The 18,843-nt window shown below is 48.3% G+C and overlaps 1 protein-coding gene across 2 annotated transcripts in view; it reads left to right on the top strand.

Annotated features, from left to right (window-relative positions):
- LAMA3 (laminin subunit alpha 3) overlaps nucleotides 1-18,843 on the top strand; it is a 261,415-nt gene that overhangs the window by 97,738 nt on the left and 144,834 nt on the right. For both annotated transcript variants that reach the window (XM_082698720.1, XM_082698721.1), the window contains exons 10-12: nucleotides 150-281; nucleotides 1,638-1,700; nucleotides 9,097-9,231. In XM_082698720.1, the coding sequence (XP_082554846.1) occupies nucleotides 150-281; nucleotides 1,638-1,700; nucleotides 9,097-9,231 (330 nt within the window). The remainder of the gene's footprint in view (nucleotides 1-149; nucleotides 282-1,637; nucleotides 1,701-9,096; nucleotides 9,232-18,843) is intronic.

Here is an 18,843-nt window from a genome sequence, read left to right as displayed (position 1 = left end):
GTAGAAAGTGGAGAACAGGCTGTGCCCTTTCAAGAATAACCGGGGGCTGAGAGTGACGTAGTAAACACTGCGGGCGAGGTGCTGGGGACAGAGCCGCCTTCCTGAGCCCACTGGCCGGCTGAGCCTCTGAAAGCCAGCGTTTCCCGTAGCTTGCAGCTGTAACCCCGCACACGCGGATGACTGTGAGCCGGGTTCAGGCCGCTGCACTTGCAAACCGAATTTCCAAGGAGACAACTGTGAGAAGTGTGCCGTTGGATACTATCGCTTCCCCTTCTGCCTGAGTAAGTAGCTGGGGCAGGTGGAGGGTCGTCCCTTATGGGCTTGTAGCCGGTGCGTTCACAGCTGGGGGCGCGGCGGGCAGGGTGGAGGCACCGCAGACACGGGGTGGGGCGAGCACGTAGGTTGTGTTCACATGAAAGTGTTTACAAAAGTTCAGAGCACGTTTATTGGAGTACTTTCTGTAGTTTTATTTATGCCCAGTGATTACAGACACTACCATCCCAGTCGTTCAGAAAGGTCCCATCCTGGTAATTTCAACTCAACAGGAACCATGGGTGTGGTTTTTCTTCACAAAAGAACTTGGAAGAAGTGTCAAGGGTTCCAGATGTTCATGGGCACACACACAGTGTGTGTCAACATTCTGGCTGGCTGGAGGATGTGTTGTCCCTTTCCCATGGTAACCCCGGCCAGGTGACCGCCATCTCCCACCCCCCCTCCCCCACCGTTGTGATCAAAGGGAATGTCTCAGCATCTTGGAGAGAGAAAATATCTATCTGGTAGAAACACCACAGAACAGGAAACAGGAGATCATGAAATCAGCCCTGCAAATTGTAACGCGAGCCATGGTTCTTTTTGTTCCACTGAAGGGTGAAAACTGCACTTCTGTGTTAGGACAGAGAAACACTGTCTTGACCCTCCGCACCCCGCTTGCCGCATTGGTTCTTGTATTCCTGGCTTTACAGGGCAGTGAAAGCATAGTGTGGGGACATGGGGAGAAGGACATATACGAATGGGGTGGCTCTATGTCCCGGCTCACACCTGCTGTCCTAGGAGAATCATTAAACTAGCTCCCACTTTCCACATCTAGGAGCCTAGTCTGGATGATGAATTATATGATCATTTTATATTGAAAGAAGTCAATTTTTAAAGCATCAGTATTCAGTAACACTGAATTGAGGCTCGATGCATTTAGAATCTAATTATTAGATACAGGCTAAGCAGAAACAGCACTTGCCTTTTTAGTGACAAAAAGAAACCCCATACAATTTTATGGCATACACCAAATTTTAGGGGGAAAAATTTAAAAAAATTTAAAAGAAAAAACCGTTCTCAATTTTACATTTAAAAAACCAATAAAGATGCTAAGGAAAACTAGCTTATCCCTGCTTAGATGGAGGCATAGCTATTGTGAGCACGAAATATCCATTTCTGTTCATTTAATATACAAATCAGAATGTCTGGCCAGTCTGGTTTCAGCTGCATACTCAGTGCAGCAGTGTTACCTGTCTCTAAATTAGGCTCCGCATGCTACTTTTCATGAAGGTAGAAGGGCTTCTTTCTGGTTTGTGCAGTTTGGTATTTTACTTGACTGTCTCCTTAATCTTTCTCTGTATTTTTTTTAAAAACAACTTTTCTAGGAATTCCCATTTTCCCCATTTCTACTCCAAGTCCTGAAGATCCCATAGCTGGAGATATAAAAGGCAAGTACTCTCTCTTTTGGTTTAACTTCAATGGAAGTGTTGTACTCTGTATTTTTTTTTTTTTTCTATTCCTATGCCCGCTACTCTGCCCAGGTTCAAGTAGTCCTTACTGGAGCCTGGCAGGTGCCCTGCAGATGTCTCCCATCTCAGTTCCTTACCACCCATCATTCTCTATGCCAGTCTGTCTTTTGCAGGATGCTCCCTGATTAAAGCGACTAAACAGAGCTTGAATTGTATGTCTCTTGCTTGCTTGGAAACTTCCAGTGGCAGTCAGTTGCCTACTGCCTTGTTTGGGTCTACATATAGAGACCCTGAGAAAGAATTTGAGTCCACGCTATTGATTCTGGAGATGATCCCAGAAGACATCAGTAAGGGAATGAGTCAGGGAGTGAAGGGAGCTGTTATGAAGATGCATTAGCAAGCTAGGTCCTCCTACAGAACCTGGAACTTCATCCCTCTAGATAACTCTAGGAGACAGCAGCCTAGAACCCCCTAGCATTATTCCAGCTGACGGGATAACCTCTGTTACCTGCGACCAATGGAGGGCTGCTTCTGGGGCTCGGTATCCTGGGAGGCTGAGCAGCTCCTGCAACCAGGTGGGTACCCCTGGGCAGGGAGTGGTGGAGATGTGCAGAGAGCAGCCCCTGGGTAAGAGAGGTGCATGCCGAGAGGGCGTGGGTGCTCCGCCCACCACATCAATCATTGTGCATCTGTTACGTGTCCAGCACCGTTCTGGCTGCTGGGGACTTAGCAGTGAACAGAACAGGGAAAAATCTCCTACTCTCCTATAGGTTATATTCCAGTGGAGGGACTCATATGGTAACAAAAGTAATACACAAACCAAACAAATGAAATCTCTAATTTAACGTTCGATTATGATATGCAGGGTTGTTTCCTGTACAAAGGGGCTACTTTTAAGGGGGGGGTGGATAGCCTTTCTCATTGTAGGCACAAACTAATGCATACGAGGAATATTCTAGGTCTTGAGGTTTGATTCTGGAGCTGGGGGCAGTGTCTTAGGTAAGCCCACAATAGCTCACACTGGGACACACCCACTCAGGAAGGCCCCCTGCTCCAGCATCTGGGCACACCACATGCACACAGCCCATGACTGTGCCCCATCTGGACCATGCCCACCTCACCCACTGAGCTTGCTTCTCTGATGATTTCATGCTCCTCTCACCAGTGGGGGGGGGGGCAGTGCCAGGGATGTGTGAGCACATGTGCCCCTCCTCCTAGTGTGTGCAGGGTATGGGTGGGCAGAGAGGGGGCACTTGGGACCAGACAAGAAGATGGTCTCTGGAGAGCCCTTTTCTGCTGCAGATTTCCATTTCTGCAATAATACAGCAGCTTGGGGCGTATGCTGCCGGTGGCCTTGGCCATGAGTGCTGTGTAGAACTTAAGTCCCGGAGAAAAGGGAGGGAATGTGAGGTTTACAGATTTCAATAGGGTCATCGGGGGCACCTCATTGAGGAGATAAGCAAGGACCTGAGGGGGTGAGGAGGGAGCTCTGCAGGTGTCTGGAGACACGCAGCAGCCAGAGCCAGGAAAGAGCCAGTGTGAAGTCCCTGGGACGCATGCTGGGGTGTTCACTGAACAAACAAGAGACCAGAGTGTGAAAGCAGAGGCCAGATGGCAGGCCCCTGTCGGCCCCTGCGAAGACTTACCCTTCTACTCTCCATGAGAGAGGAGCCACGGACCGTTTGCACAGAGAAATGATATCGCATGAGGCGCTCTGTGGCTACTGTGTTGAAAACCAGTTGCAGGAGGAGAAAAGAGGAAGCAGGGAGATGCCCTGGAAAGCCATAGTGATAAGCTATAAGGGAGAGATGATGGCGGCTTGGACCCAGGAGGTGCTGGTGGAGGCGACAAGAAGCGGACAGAGTGTGGGTATAATCTGAAGCTAGAACCAACAGGACCTGCCGGGGGGGGGCTGGCCTGGAAGTGGGATATGAGAAGAAGAGAGGCCACTGGGTGACTCCAAGACTCTGAGCAAACAGGAGGAAGAGGTGCCATTTGTTGAGGAGGGAAAGGCTGCAGAAGACCAGTCAAGGCGGGGCTGGGAGAGGGCAGGGGGGCGGGGGTGATGGGAACGGAGGGACCCTCTCTCCTGGCTGTTCCTTTTTTTTTTTCTCTGTGAAAGAAGAATCAAGGTCAGGGCAGGCGGTGAGGTTGGGAAGGAAGCTGCCGGCTTGAGGAGATGGAAGGTACGCGTCATCCCAGGATGCAGGAGAGAGAATGGGCTTGGGAAATGTCCTAGGATTGGGGGGCACCCCAGAGGGCACTCCTCAAGCCAGGTAATGTGATCCAGCATACCTTCCGAATTTCTTTCCTGCTTGTGCCCTATGCACCCCAGCTCCTCGGACCAAACCACGGTGCCGTGTGTCGTACACCGAGTATTATCAAAGCCTTCACCAGACACTTGGTCCCTGGAGGAGGGCAGCCATGCTTCTCCTTCCGGCAGTACCCGCTACGGGTGGGGTCCTGTCCGCAGTGGCCGTCTGCTAATGCTTCCTTAATGTTTGTTCATTGACTAGAGTGGAACTCAGCCTGTAAGCCTTGATTACACCACACATTTTGGGTTTTCTTCCGCAAGAATGTTTTAGAACTCTCATTTACCGCCTGTTTCCAGTAATCCTTTTGTTACTCAATTCTTTTTTATCCCCAAGCAGACTGGCAGTGACGTTGGGGAAAAGAAATTTAATTGAACTTGAAGGGATGGTCTGACATCTGTTACAAAAATACAAGGGAAGCCTTAGAACACGGCCTCAAGGAAAAGAAGTTTCAAGGAACATAGTGAGATCTGTTCGGGAATTTGAATGCACAGATACTGTTTCAATTTGGTCTTTTATTATTGCATTTTAAAAACACCCACTTTGGGGCGCCTGTGTGGCTCAGTGGGTTAAGCTTCTGCCTTCAGCTCAGGTCATGATCTCAGAATCCTGGGATCGAGCCCCTCATAGGGCTGTCTGCTCAGCCGGGATCCTGCTTCCACACCCCCCCACCCCCCCACCCCCCAACCCCCGGCCCCCCGCTTGCCTCTCTGCCTACTTGTGATCTCTGTCAAATAAATAAATAAATAAATAAATCTTAAAACAAAACAAAACAAAAAATCACAACACTCACTTTGGGGCCTGACTCCCAGTGGTGAACATTAGAAGCCCAAACATCTTAGGGCACCTGGGTGGCTCAGCTGGTTGAAGATCTGACTTTTGGTTTCAGCTCAGGTCACGGTCTCAGAGTCCTGAGATGGAGCTCCACCTCGGGCTGCCTGCTCAGTGGGGAGTCTCCTTGAGATTTTCTCTCCCTCTGCTCCTCCTACTCATGCTCTCTCTCTCTCTCAAATTACATAAATACATCTTAAAAAAAAAAAAAGCTCAAACATCTTAACTGTTGGAAGATGCAGAACACTGGGTAATAGTGGGAACACCTCAACCTCTGAGAAGTTTAATTCATTAAGGTCCATTGGTGTTTCATGTTTCCACTTTTTCTAGTACAGTGGTTCTTTTTTTTTTTTTTTAAGGTTTTATTTATTTAACAGAGAGAGATTACAAGTAGGCAGAGAGACAGGCAGAGAGAGAGGAGGAAGCAGGCTCCCCGCCGAGCAAAGAGCCCGATGCGGGGCTTGATCCCAGGACCCTGAGATCATGACCTGAGCCGAAGGCAGAGGCTTTAACCCACTGAGCCACCCAGGTGCCCCTCTAATAGAGTGGTTCTTAAACAGGGCTGTGTTTTAGAATCCTTTGCTTTTACGAAGTAGGACTTCCTCTGCAGCACCCCAGATCCTAATCTAGCTTTTCCAGGAAGAAGTCCAGGCTTATATTTTGAAAAGTTTTCCAGATGATTCTGATACATGTCTCTTGTTCAGAACCACTGCTCTCATTTACTAGAAATCCCACTTAGTGGCTGTTTCCCCCAAATGGTCAGATGGTAAATACTTTTTGATATGTAGGCGAAGTTGCAAATACTTGATGTTGTTGTTGTATCAGGAAAGCGACAGTGGACAACATGTACATGAAAGATCTTGGTTGTGTCCCTGTAAAACTTTTTTTTTTTTTTAAGATTTTATTTACTTATTTGACAGAGAGAGATCCCAAGTAGGCAGAAGCAGGCAGAGAAAAGGTGTGGGAAGCAGGCTTCCTACTGAGCAGAGAGCCCAATGCAGGGCTTGATCCCAGGACCCTGAGACCATGACCTGAGCCGAAGGCAGAGGCTTAACCCACTGAGCCACCCAGGCACCCCACCTGTAAAACTTTCTTTACCAAAACAGGATGGATTTGGTTCTCAGGCCATCATTTACAGATTGTGGGATTGCATCAGAATTTCTGGGTTTAGGATTCTATACCCAGGCAATTTTATTTTACCAGGAGATTCCAACACAGCCAAGACTGAGAACCACTTTACTGGATACTCCATATGGTCAGTTCCTGATGGGTTGACTTGAAGCAGAACAGAGCAGTTTTGCAGATCAGAATGTTTTCATTCTATTTCATGACCTTGGGTATCATTAAGGTTTTCTGGATCCAAGGGATCATTTATACCTACTTAAGATTTATTTCCAGGAAGCCAGTGTATCATCAACAAGTCTTCAAGGGCTCCTTTTGAAAAATGACAGCGTATGCAAAACACACTCTAGAGAGACACCAGCCTGCAGTGCAGATACCTGCCTCTGAGTTCAAACAAAGAAAGAATGGGGGACCAGCAAACAATGGGGCATTTGCCCTAGGAGACTGAGGCCATGTGGGCATGATTATGTAAAGCTGCCCTGTGGCCTGAAGACATGGGTGCCTGGGAGGTTTCTTGACAAATGTCATGAAAAGGGTTTGAGTCCCGCGGTCAGTTTGTAGTTAGCTACTTACCTTTGCCAGAGCTTTGAGGTCACTGTGGTTGGGGCTGGAGGACATGCTCACGAAGGGAACTCAGAGATTGGGGTGAGGGCTGCTAAGATGTGCTTTCCTGGCTGTGTCTTTCCCTGGGCCCAGGCATGTCATCTTCTTGGCAGGGTGGGCCAATCACTCTTGTCATGGAGACCTGTCAGATGAGGCTTAAAATGGGGACAGGCAAATTCTGCTGTCTCCGTTCGAAGGCTCTGTGTGGATGCCCGTAAAATAGAACTCAAGGAATGGTGTTTACTAAAAAGAATTGAAGGTGTCCAAGAGTATATTTAGTGTCTTCCTTCATTATCCCGAGCACCTCCTCTGTACACACGCAGGGCACAGTCCTTGCTCCCTGGAAGGTTCCAGTCCTGGGGGAAGACACAGGAAGGTAAACCGTTACAACAGCAGGAGCTAATGCTACAGCTGAGTGAGAACACGAAGCTTGGGGAAGCCTGCAGGAGGGGCATCCTTATAGAATGAAGGGAGGGAGGGAGGCAGGCGGGGAGGAGGAAGGTAGGAGCTGTGGGAGGGCTTCCTCCGAGCCGGAGAAGGAGGTGAGTTGTGGAGCATGTTGGAGTTAGCTCGCCCGAGGGAGAGCTGAGGGAGGGCATGGGGACAGGAGCAGGGATGGCAGGAAGGTCACTGGGGCTGATTCAGGGATGGGGGGGAAAAGTTCAGGGGGAAGAGAGGATTAGGGGGTGTGAGAGCCGACAGCCTAGATTTTGAAGGCTTACTATGTCATGCATGTCAAAGACATTGGCCTGTGTCTTGAAGGCATTGTGTCACCTTTGAGGAATTTAAGCTTGAAAATGATATGAGAAGTTTGGTGGTTGAGAAAGATCACTCCTGATACCAGTATGGGGAGCAGACAGCCTGGTTAGGAGGCTCTCAACATAATCTAGGCAAATGAGGATGAAGCCCTGAACGAAGGCCCTGGAGCTCTGGAAACAGGAGAAGATTCCAGAGACCTTCCTGAGCTATAATCCCTATGACCTGATGATGAGGTGTGGGGAGCTGAGGGTCAGGGAGACGTGAGGGCAGCCTCCAGGTTCTGACTCTGTGGGACGATTTACTAGGTAAGGAAGAAGAAATGTTGAAAGGTGAATTTCAGAAACAACTTAAAAAAATGCTTAGGGGGGCGCCTGGGTGGCTCAGTGGGTTGGGCCTCTGCCTTCAGCTCGGGTCGTGATCTCAGGGTCCTGGGATCAAGCCCCACATCGGGCTCTCTGCTCAGTGGGAAGCCTGTTTCCCCTTCTCTCTCTGCCTGCCTCTCTGCCTGCTTGTGATCTCTCTCTGTCAAATAAATAAATAAGATCTTTAAAAAAAAAATGCTTAGGTACTAGATGCTTTCTTTTTTGTTTATAGGTGGTTGTAAATCAGGATTCTTTGGGCCTTGGAGCCAAAGTACATTTCTGTATCAAGTATCTTACTGAGTTCCAGTGCTTGGTTTTAGTGCCCAGACTGTAACCGACAGTATGACTTTCCCTTCCCTGTGGACTCACATGGTGGTCTCAGAGTTCCTGGAGGGTGAGAATGGAAACCACAAAACCTGTCGTGGCCTGGGCTCAGAAGTCACACCAGAGCACTTTCACTTCCTTCTATGTGCCAAAGCATAAGTCATGAGGCCATTAAGTGATTTCAATAATCTACGTGTTGTGAAAGGGGAGCCTGGGTGGCTCAGTCAGTTAAGCATCTGACTGTTGATTTCAGCTCAGATCATGATCTTAGGGTCCTGGGATCAAGCCCCACATCAGGCTCACACTGAGCGTGGAGTCTGCTTGAGATTCTTTCTCTCTCCCTCTGCCTCTGCTCATGCTCTCTCTCTCAAAATAAATAAATAATCTTAAAAAGATACATAAAGTGAAAGACCAGCACAGCTAAGATAGAGAAGAAGAGAAGAAAAGAGGAAGCCTATTGGTGCAGATGGGTTGGAGAAGACCTTCCTAGGAGTTGACTCTGGGCTAAGAAATACAGGGAGAGGGAACAGCCAGAGCAAAGGTCCTGAGGCAAGTGTTGGTTGAAGGGATTGGAAGGAGCTTGGCCGCTGGGAATGCTTTGTGCCTAGAGGGTTAAGAGAGAGGACCTAAGTGTGGTCCCCCAAATCCACGGCAGGCACATAGTAGGGTTAAATTTATGTTGGTTTCTTTTCTTCTAAAAAATGGAGGTAGAAATACGTTAAATTCAAGATGGTCATTAGATAGGAATCTATTAAATTGAAGTTTTATTGCACAAGGCTCAGATTTGGAAAAAAACAAAAGCAAAGTGTTTCCCCAGAGGTAGGTGTTGAAAGATTGTAGCTGTTTTGTGAAGGAGTCCCCACCCTAGATGTTTCTTCATGGCATCTCTGACCTTTCCTTCACATTTGTTTATTTCCCATTCATCAGTAGTGTTCTAGGTCAAGAATGTCTAGAAGCCATAGGTAACTCTTTATGTTTCCAGGACAGAAACCCGAGGGAAGGCAGGAATTGAGAAAGGAAGGAGGCTGGAGGCCCCCCTCTGAGAAACCCTTTTCCTTGCAGGGTGTGACTGTGACTTGGAAGGCGTTCTCCCTGAAATATGTGATGCCTATGGAAGGTGCCTTTGCCGCCCTGGGGTCGAGGGCCGTCGGTGTGATGCCTGCCGCTTGGGTTTCTACTCATTCCCTATTTGCCAAGGTAAGGGTGCAGCACATAGCCCAGGGATGGTCCGTCCCATGAGGTCAGTTAAGGGGGCAGCACACAGCCCACTGATGGTCCATCCCGTGAGGTCAGCTCCCTGCTGAGGAGATGCAGAGGCACTTGCTGGCACAGCTGTGTAACCTGCAGGTTAGCAAGTGAGCCCCTGGTTTACAGATATGAGTGGCAGGTGACTGTCCCCCTACTTGGGTCATGTCACCTCCCTTCTTTTGTCTTTCCCATCCTATCCTTCCTCCTCCCCAGTGGTCAGCGTGTGGGCTCTAGAGCTGCTCAGGTACAAATCCTGACTCCGGAAGGGACGTGGTAGCTGAGTGTTTAGGAGGCTGCTGAGCAGTCGGGGAGAGGAGGCGGACATGCCAGGTAGAGGGGCCAGCAAGCATGAAACCACAAACTTCTCCCCACCACGTGTTCTGTGTCCTAGCAAGAGTCTCCTAAGGGGACAGAGGGTGGGAAGAGGAGGTGTCTGACCCAGTCCCTAGAGCAAAAGAGGAACGTCTTGAGTGTTGGGCAACACTCAATGAATGAATGAATGAATGGGTTTGCCCAAGTGCTCTGCTGTCTCCCCACCCACTGCCCGCTGGCGTTCTTCCCCCAGCAGGGGAGGGAAGAGAAGAAGAGAGGATTATCAGTTGGGGCTCAGGGCTGGAACTGAACCCCTGCCCCCACCCCCCCGCCCCGGGTGTTATCAACAGACAGGGACTTGTACTCTGTCCTTAGATGCTCAGCCCCACTATTAGGGCTGGAGGGTGGCTCCAGGCAGGGCTTCCAAAGAGGCTCCTGATAGAGGGGCTGAGCCTTAAACCAAATTGCGGTAGGTAGCCCAGCTCCAGGACAGAAGGTCTGCCGTCCTGCTGCCTTGAGAGCCATTGCTTGGTACCAGGAAAGCCAGATAGGGCTCAGCTGCAGAAATGCATAGTAGATGTGGGAAGGCAGCCTTCTCCTTACTCCCACCTTTCTGATCTTGTTTGAGTACTAATTATTTGCAAAACCAAGTTGGCATCCGGACATCCAGAACCCAGCTCCAGGAGAATATGGGAAGTGCTGTTTGGAGCTTGCCAGCCCCAGAGCACATTGGAGGCAGCAATCTGTCTTCAGCAATCTATCTCATGCCCCAGGTCAGCCGCTGGAAAACCATGGAGGCAGGTGCAGGCAGGGCCCACCATCCCCACTCCCAGAGCTGGAGGCTGGAGTGGTGAAGCCCCAGGCTCATACTAGGTGTCCTTTGCGGCAAGTAGCTTACCCTGTCTGCTTCTTGGTTGCCTTGTAATTTTACAGGTTACAGATGCACTGACTGCGATGCTCTTAGAGCCCGGGAAGCACTCAGTTGTATGGAAGAGGAAACGCTTCCTCTTCCTCTTGGTCCCCCAGCACACCCCACTCACAGACCTCTATCCTCTGCCCCACTGTCTCAGCCTTTGCCCCTGGGAGTCACAGAAGCTCCTCCTCAACCAGAGAACTTCAGTTGGAATGCCCAGAGTGCTTCCAGTGGAAACATCCTTTTTCAGGTGATGCTCATGGTCACATCATATGAATCATACTGGAGGCAAATTCTGTTTAACGGCCTCCAGGGTCTTGCGTGGCGACCTCGTCCTTGCTCCTGACATTGTTTCTGTGGAAATGTATCCCCGATCATGAAGTTGCACATACAAGTTGGGAATGATTACATTTCGATTTTAAGCTGGAGACCCCGTGTGAGGAGTCTGTGGAAGGCAGAGAGAATGGAGACCCTCCATTGCAGACGTCCGCCAGGGCCCAAGCCCAGAGGAGCTGATGGTGGGAGAGGCAAGGTGGTCGAAGATAAGGTCTTTTCACCAAAAGCAGGGGAAGGCTTGGGGAGCCAGGCTGTGTAGCTCACTCCCCTCCTGTAACAGGCAAGAATTTTCTCGCGGCTCATTGTTTTCTTGACGCTCCCCCAATTATAGCGTAGACGTAAGCTGTTTGGGGGCAAGGTGTGGACGGAATGTCTCATGTTAATTTCCTCATAATCTGATGACATCCAGGTTGGTTCTGTTTCAGCTGCCATGCTTGTGATTGAAAGTATCCCAAAGGGTTTCTTTTCCCCCTTGCTTACCAGCCCCAACGCCAGACTCATTCTGCTAGAATGAATCACAAATATTCCAACCTAGTCATTCCCTTGGGCAAGGCTGTCAGATTGGGCCTTTGTGTCTGTGGATATAAAGGTGAAAAATAATGCAATATCTTAAGAATGCCCTTTTCCCCACACTGCTTCACTACCAGAACGAATTCATTTTAAGGCAGGTGGAAAATACAAAGGTGTATTCATGACAGAGCAGAGGGAGGTGGGACTTCGAGAATGGCTGAGTAGGGAGCTCAGGGGGACTCTCCCTCCAACAAAACAAAACTTTAGCTGGTAAAGAATTTTTAATAATCATTTAAAATCTCTGGAAATTGTCCTAAGAGCAAATGAAGAAACATTTATTTAAGAAAATCTAAATACCAGTAAGATCAAGTCTAATTAAAATCCAGCTCTGTTATCCCCGCCACCCCAACTGTGTGTTTTAGAAGCTCTATCCTGGACATGGACAGCCAAGAAGACGGGGGTTCACTTTCTTCTAACTTCCTGTTCTGGGGCTCCAGTGTCACCTGGGGATAAGTAGGCATTTCTCATTACCCCCTGGCTTGTGTTGGACAAGCTGTATTCCAGGCAGACTCAGCAGAGAGGACCCTGTCTTCTTTCTCTGCCCAGCCCTACCATTATGGTGGAGATTACACCAAGCCCTGCGGGCTGAAGATACCAGAACCAGATCACCCACACCCCAGCTGGCACACAGAGCAGGGGTCCCAAGCTAGGCGAGGCAAACTGAGACAACCACTCCTGTGCCCAGTGCCTGCTTATAGAGCAGAGGTGTCGCGCCAGGAAAAGTGGGTCCTCATTTTCAAGTGTGGTGGTCTGGGGGCTCTGAACAGCCAGGAGGACGGGAAGGTCATAAAGATAAAGGGAATTATTTTAACAGCGGGGCAGAGGGTGTTGTAGAAAGCAATATAGATCTTGGTGTGGAGCAGTTACAAGGAAGCTGGTAACTCACAGCGGCAGAGCAAGGGGAAGTTTAGTAGAGAGAATCAGGGGAAATTCATCCAAGAAGAGCCCTTCTGATGACACAGATAAATCTGCAGGTTGAGAAGGTTGTGTGCGGGCGCTGGATCGCACCTCTTCAGGAGGAGTCCCGTCAGACGGGGGGAAGACTCAGAAGCATCCCCAAGCCGCACACAAATCCATTATCAGAGGGTCATAGCCACACCGGCAGAAGGGGTTTAAAAGTTGACCAAATAAGCTGCTCGGACACAGGGTAACTCCTAAGGTGAGGAGAGGGTTACTCCTAATGAGAGCGTAGTCATGGCGGGTTATCTAGAACTGTGTGGTGCCCAAGGCTCCTCCCTCTCAGGAGCCACCCGAGAGGACGAATCCAAACTAGTGGTCCCTAGCTGAATTTTCCAAACTGCTGTAGCCACCTCCAAGCTATGTGCATATGCAATGGGACAGGATAAAAATGACTGGCCAAGCAGGTTCAAGTAAAAATGACCGGCCAAACAGGTTCAAGCACGGTGTTCAGCCAACAGGTTGTACGTATGGACCCAGGGGTGCTGCTGGCAAAGCAGGTTAAAAAATTGTCCAGAAGATAAACACAAGGGGCAATATCTGAGTGGGAACGTCAGAGGCTGGACATTGGAGGGGGAAGGAGACCTTGCAGATCTATTTCAGACACGTCATTAAACGACAAACCAACCAAGCCAAGAACAATCCTAGTGTTGCTACAATATGTTACCTAGAATGTCCCGTTTAAAAAAAAAAAAAAAATGAGATGCAAAGAATCAGGGAAGTATGACCCATATGAAGGTAAATAGCAGCCCATAGAAACAGCTTTTAAATGGGCTCAGGTGGTAGATTGGCATGTATGTGTGTACATGCGTGTGTGTTGTGTGTTTATTGGGTCACAGCGTACTATTTATTTCTTACTGTGGATGTAGCTATAAAAATCTGAAAGCTACCTATGTTAAATAATCCTGGAGGATTTTGTCTATGATTCTGAGTAGCTGGTCTCTTTTCCTTCATTCTACTCTTTGGTATTGTGGTTTCAGATGCTCAAATACTTATTGTCTGAAAATCATGGAGTGTTTGGGTGAATTTAGGATCCCTCTTTCACTGGAAACTGTTGCCCAGCAGATCGAAGCGATCTCCTGCTAAACCTGTTTCACCTGGGCCAGTTTACATGGCATAATTCCTTCCTAAACCTGTTCAGGGGGCAGGCAGCCACTCTCTTACGCTTTACACATCTACTGGACAGGAGTAAGAACCAAAGGGCATGAGGAACTCACCTGAGATGCACACCCGTTTCATCTTTCATCCATAGTCTTGCCTTTACTCTTCTGCCTTAAACCCAACAAGAAGGAAGAGAGATTTGACCTTAAACTGGGTTTTGACTTAATGATTGCTCTCTTACCTAAGAGAGTTCGGAAAAGCCCTAGAACTTACTAGCATGTTCATGTAGGTACAGGGCGACATTCACCAGCACTGAGTGAAGTTGAAAAGAACCACGAGTTTAGTTAAAACAGGAGCTGTGATTTTTCAATACACGAATTATATGACACTCCGTCTCACCTTTATGTGATTTAATTTGTACAGTTTCCTTAAAGGGGCACCATGATTCTGATTTGCTTATAGGAACTTATAGGAACTCTGCCCATTGAAACCTGGATTTCTATAATAAACCTCAAACTCTGGTCATTTTTTCCACTTAAAAATGATTGTTTTTTAAGTATATGCCCTCATTCTTTGAACTGCAGAGCAGTATTACTTCATCTAGTTGGAATTTGGTTATCTGGCTCATGTATCTGGAGCAAAAATTAGAGAACCAGGCAGTAAGACCCCTCAACCCCTATTGCCTCTGTAAAGTGAAAAAGGACAGTTTCAAAGTTCTGCGCTAAAATCCATGCATTTCACTACTAGAAGATCCCGTAGGCCCTCTCTTACGTATGTCTTTTTTTTTTTTTTTTTTTTTTTAATAATTGTGTCAAGTTTGGTTGTTTTCTAAGCCACACGCATGGTGAATTAGAAACATGGAAGGGTGGGGAGGACGGCTAAGACAACACACTAACTATAAGGGAGGAAACAGAAAAGCAGACATGAAACTGAGGAAGTGTAACTGCTTGGGACCATTTGGTGAGAAGCAGATAGTGCTGTTCAACTCAGGAGGTACTGAGGATGTCACTGTTAGAATCAGGAAATGAATACTATAATAATGGCTCTTGGTCATGATGTAGCGGTGAAATTATATCCGAAAACACATTTTAGGAGGATGAAGATACCTAATACATTTTGGTAAGAGGTCTATTTTGTAAGAGTACTTTTAAAATGAGAACATCTTGGTGATTGAAGAGTCCATTTTGACTCTATAGTTTCATGTGACAGAAAACGTAACCTGAACTGACTTAAGGCACAAAGAATTTATTGGCTGTAATTGAATAATTCAGGCAGCATTGGTTTCAGGAACAGGTTGACCCAGGGGCTCAAAAGATGTTGGCAGGGTCTGTTTTTCTCCATCTTGCAAGCCTGTTCTTTTGTAGATTGGCTTCATTTTGAGGTCTCAGGTGGTGGTAAGATGGTAGCTGACACTTCTCAGACATACGTTGCTATAGACTGAATTGAGTGCCCTTTAAATTCGTATGTTGAAGCCCTAACCTTCACGGTGACTGTATTTGGAGTAAGGAAGTAATCAAGGTAAGTAATTGATCTGATAGAATTAGTGTCATTCTAAAAAGAGACACCAGTGAGCTTTTAAATATACCCTCTGCCATGTGAGGGCACAGCAGGAAGACAGCTGTCCAAAAGCCAGGAAGACAGTACCCAGAGATCTCAAGTCTGCTGGCACCTTGATCTTGGACTAACCAACCTCTAGAACAGCAAGAAGTCTGTTGTTCAAGCCGCTCCGTGGTATTTTGTTACAGCAGCCTGAGCAAATGGACGTCTATCCTTCCAAGTTCAAGTCTAGGGAAAAGAGCATGCACTCCTCCAGGCCAAGTCTGGTTCTGATTGAATCATGTGCCCATTTCTGAACCACAGCCGGTGGCCGTGGAATGCCGTGCTCTGACTGGCCAAGCCCAAGTCTGCCCACATCCAGGGAACCACAGTGAAGTCCACAGGCTGAACAGTGTGGGTGGAGTAAGGGGAAGAGCTGCCCCCCCCCACCCCCGCAGACTCAGGATGCTGTAACCAAACAGGCTGGCGGAACTGTGTGTTGCTGAAATCCACAGCTCTCCGAGAAAACCCCAGAGTGACCAGTCCTATAAGAGATTCGAAAGACCTAGAGGTTTAACTGCAGCATCTTTTTTTCCTAAGAAGATGTCCCCTGACATGAAAACTCTTTAATCACCCACTGTGTATAATGCAATGTTCCTTGTTTAAATGATAGAGTCTGGGTTTTTCAAAAAAAATAAGGTATCTTCTCATTTATATTTTTGGTACAGTTGGTGTAGAGCCCTGCTTCCAAAGCCAAATGAAGTCCTCTGAGCTCACGGGCCAAAAGGCAAACCACAGAAACACGAAACTGAGAAGGTGTGCCGAGGGGCTGCAGAAAGGAGCCGGGGGCAGGGGGGACGGGAGAGCAGCAGGTGCTCCCTGGCCTCCCGGGTGAATGTGCGTAGCCAGCCTCTGCTGGGTTCTGTCTGGTTCAAAGTCGTGGCTCAAGTGGAGGAAGGGCTCACACAGTGAGGCAAAGGGACAGGCATATTGTGCCCTTGCGGGAGAAAGTATAGTTCAGGCTTTGGAATTCAAGCAGCGGGGTCGGGGGGAGCAGATCGCCTCAAGTCCTGTCTCGGTGGACCCTGCCAGACCACATCCAGCCCCAGAGGTGCCCACCACCACTGTTTTCCAAGTTTTGCAGGAGAAGCACCATCCACTGTATTCCTGGCATGGTGTGGGCGTGCACCTTGAAGCTTGTGTTCCATTTGGATTGCTAGGTTCTGGAGGAATTCTGTCTGTGATAATCTCTCTTTTGCTGTTTCCTTTTTCCAACAGCTTTTGTGATCTTTTTAAGATTTTTCCCTTGGGGGTGGTTTTGAGGCTAGTGCCCAAGGCTCAGACTCACTGAAATCTGAGCTTTGTCTAGCAATGACGTCCAACCCAGTATTTTAACTTCTGATTTTTTTTTTTTTCTTAAGATGAAACTGATGGCTTGGCCACTGAATTTTAGAATAAAATCAGCATGACCCCAAATGCTACATCAGATGGTCCAGTATAGTCTAGCCAAAAAAACGTTCTTATAGCCTTGCCCTATATTGTGTCAAAGATTTAAAAAGTCTTCTTGAGGAGAAACTTTAAAACCCTTCTAAGTTGTTCTTGCCAACGGCGTCCGGCATTCATGTTTCGCATTAACTTAATTTGCTCCAGACGTCCCTAAGTACAATGCCGTATTCTTCTCATTTTAGTTTCCACTCACGCAAATGCTCTGCAGTTTTCTTTTTCATACGTGAAAGTCAAATCGTAGATAGGAGACCCCGGTGGAGAACTGTCTGTATGTATTTAGAACTTGTGTTTACTTTGATATCTGGTGTACGTCTTTATCCTCAATGACACCATATAACTGTGATTCAGTTAACTTGGTCATTTGGGGGATTACCCCCCCTCTTCTTCCTCCCACCCCCACCCCCCGACTTTTCCTCTCCCTTCCTCATTCCTGCTTTCCTCTTCTTCATGTTTCTCCTCCTCCTCCTCCCCTCCTTCCCTGGTGCAGCACCGGGTCAGCCCTTAGAACAGCGGCTAGGAGGGAGTGGGCTGTGGAGACAAGTGGTTCTCCCATGAGTAGGAACCGAAGGGGGGCCAAGTACAGCTGTTCCCCAGCCTCAACGACACTCACCTGACCCAGGTCCAGGAACTGTCCCCGGTGGAGTTTGCTATAGTCCTTGGGTTGTGGCGACAGGTCTTTCCTTACAAAACCAGAAAAAGGTCACCAGAGCAAGATTAACCTCCTTCCAACTGTCAGCACAGTCCCATGAATCAGACAAAATGGCCAAGAGAGGAGGCCACATGGCCCCCACTAATGACAATGGCGCTGCAGGGAAGGTTTCTGTCTCGGGACAGTCCTGGAAGACCCCCACCCCCGCTTTTCCAAGAGGGGAGACAAAACCCTAGGGCTGGGCATAGCGGGAAGTCTGAAGGCATGTTTGGTGCAAATGGGTCTTGAACTGGCCCTTCACGTTGAGTTCAGTTTTTGTCTAGGAGAACATCGAGGGGGTTAGTTGGAAGAACTCTGAGGATCTTCTGTAGATTGAGTCTGCTCTAGGCCAGGTTAACCTGAGAGGTGGGGGAGGAGCAAGTGCCGTGTTACCGACTGTTGGCTTTGTGGCTCTGGCTGGAGAAGGTGCCGGCCTACGTTTCCAACAGAAGGCAAAGCTCCAAAGTCATGGGCAGTATCAGCGTCCTGGAAGCAATAAGTAACATTTACCTTGTGACTTGCGTGGTGTTGGTAGGGCCTCACCCCACCCGATGGGCTTATTAACTGTTGGAGAAGAGGACAGCGTTACTCATACAATACCCGTCTCTTGGCAGTGCTGCAGGGCTCAGTGAGGGAGTGCATGCCAAGAACCTGCACAGGGTGGGCGGAAGGAAGATTCTAGTCGCTCCTTATTCTTTCAGTGAGCAAGTGTCTATTTGGTGTATACTGGGACCGGGGCTCTCTGTGATGCTGGAAGACACGGGGGAGTACAACAGACACACTCTTTGTCCCTTTGGAGCTCTTCTGTCCTTAGTGTTTATGCTCTTTAGGGTTTATAAAAATGTCTGTGTTAAAGCTGAAGCGAGGAGGAACGAGAGGTAAAAATACTCCAGAAACTTCAAAGGACTGGGACCAACACAAAGAGTCACATGAAAGTGTTTGCAAGACATTACAGTATTTCCAAGAGGGAGGAGGGGTTGCCAGTGTTGAGGTTTGGGTTAGGAATCGGGCAGCTGTCACTGCTAGTTGGGTTGAAGTGATTTGTGTGATGCCAGATGGAGTAATCCGTGCTTTAAAACAACGTATGTGCCTTTAAGGCTGGGTCTTTGTTTTCCTCTCTGGAGGGTAACTGTTTCCTGAGGCTCCCTGGACATCCTCTATGCCCCTAGGAGTCAGAGGCCATGTCCTCCACATTACGCTGGTTGGAACTGCCTCCGCTGGGCGGCCCTAGCTGCCTGCCAGTGGTTTTTTTTTGTTTGTTTGGTTGGTTTTTTGTTTTTGTTTTTTTTTTTTGCATTTGCTATCCTTTAAGACAGAAATAGCAGAAAGAGCTTATGTTAATCAGGGCTCTCCAGAGAAACAGAACCAGTAGGATGTAGGTGTGTGTGTATATATGGAGAGAGATTTATTTTAAGGAATTGGCTTTCATGATTGTGGGGGCTGGCGAGTCTAAAATCCGCAGGGTAGGCTGGTGGGCTGGAGACCCAGGGAAGAATTGTTGTGGCACCTGAGATCCCATGGGCAGGGTTCCTTCTTCCTCCGGACCCTCTGTCTTTCTCTTAAGGCTTTCAACTGATTAGATGAGGTCTTCCCCTCACTGTGGAAGGTCGCCGGCTCTACTCAACGTCAACTGATTGAAATA

Source organism: Mustela nivalis (assembly GCF_964662115.1).
Source record: "Mustela nivalis genome assembly, chromosome: 14".
NCBI lineage: Eukaryota > Metazoa > Chordata > Mammalia > Carnivora > Mustelidae > Mustela > Mustela nivalis.
The sequence above is the reverse complement of the archived record's forward strand: the minus strand, read 5'-3'. Positions and strand labels throughout refer to the sequence as shown.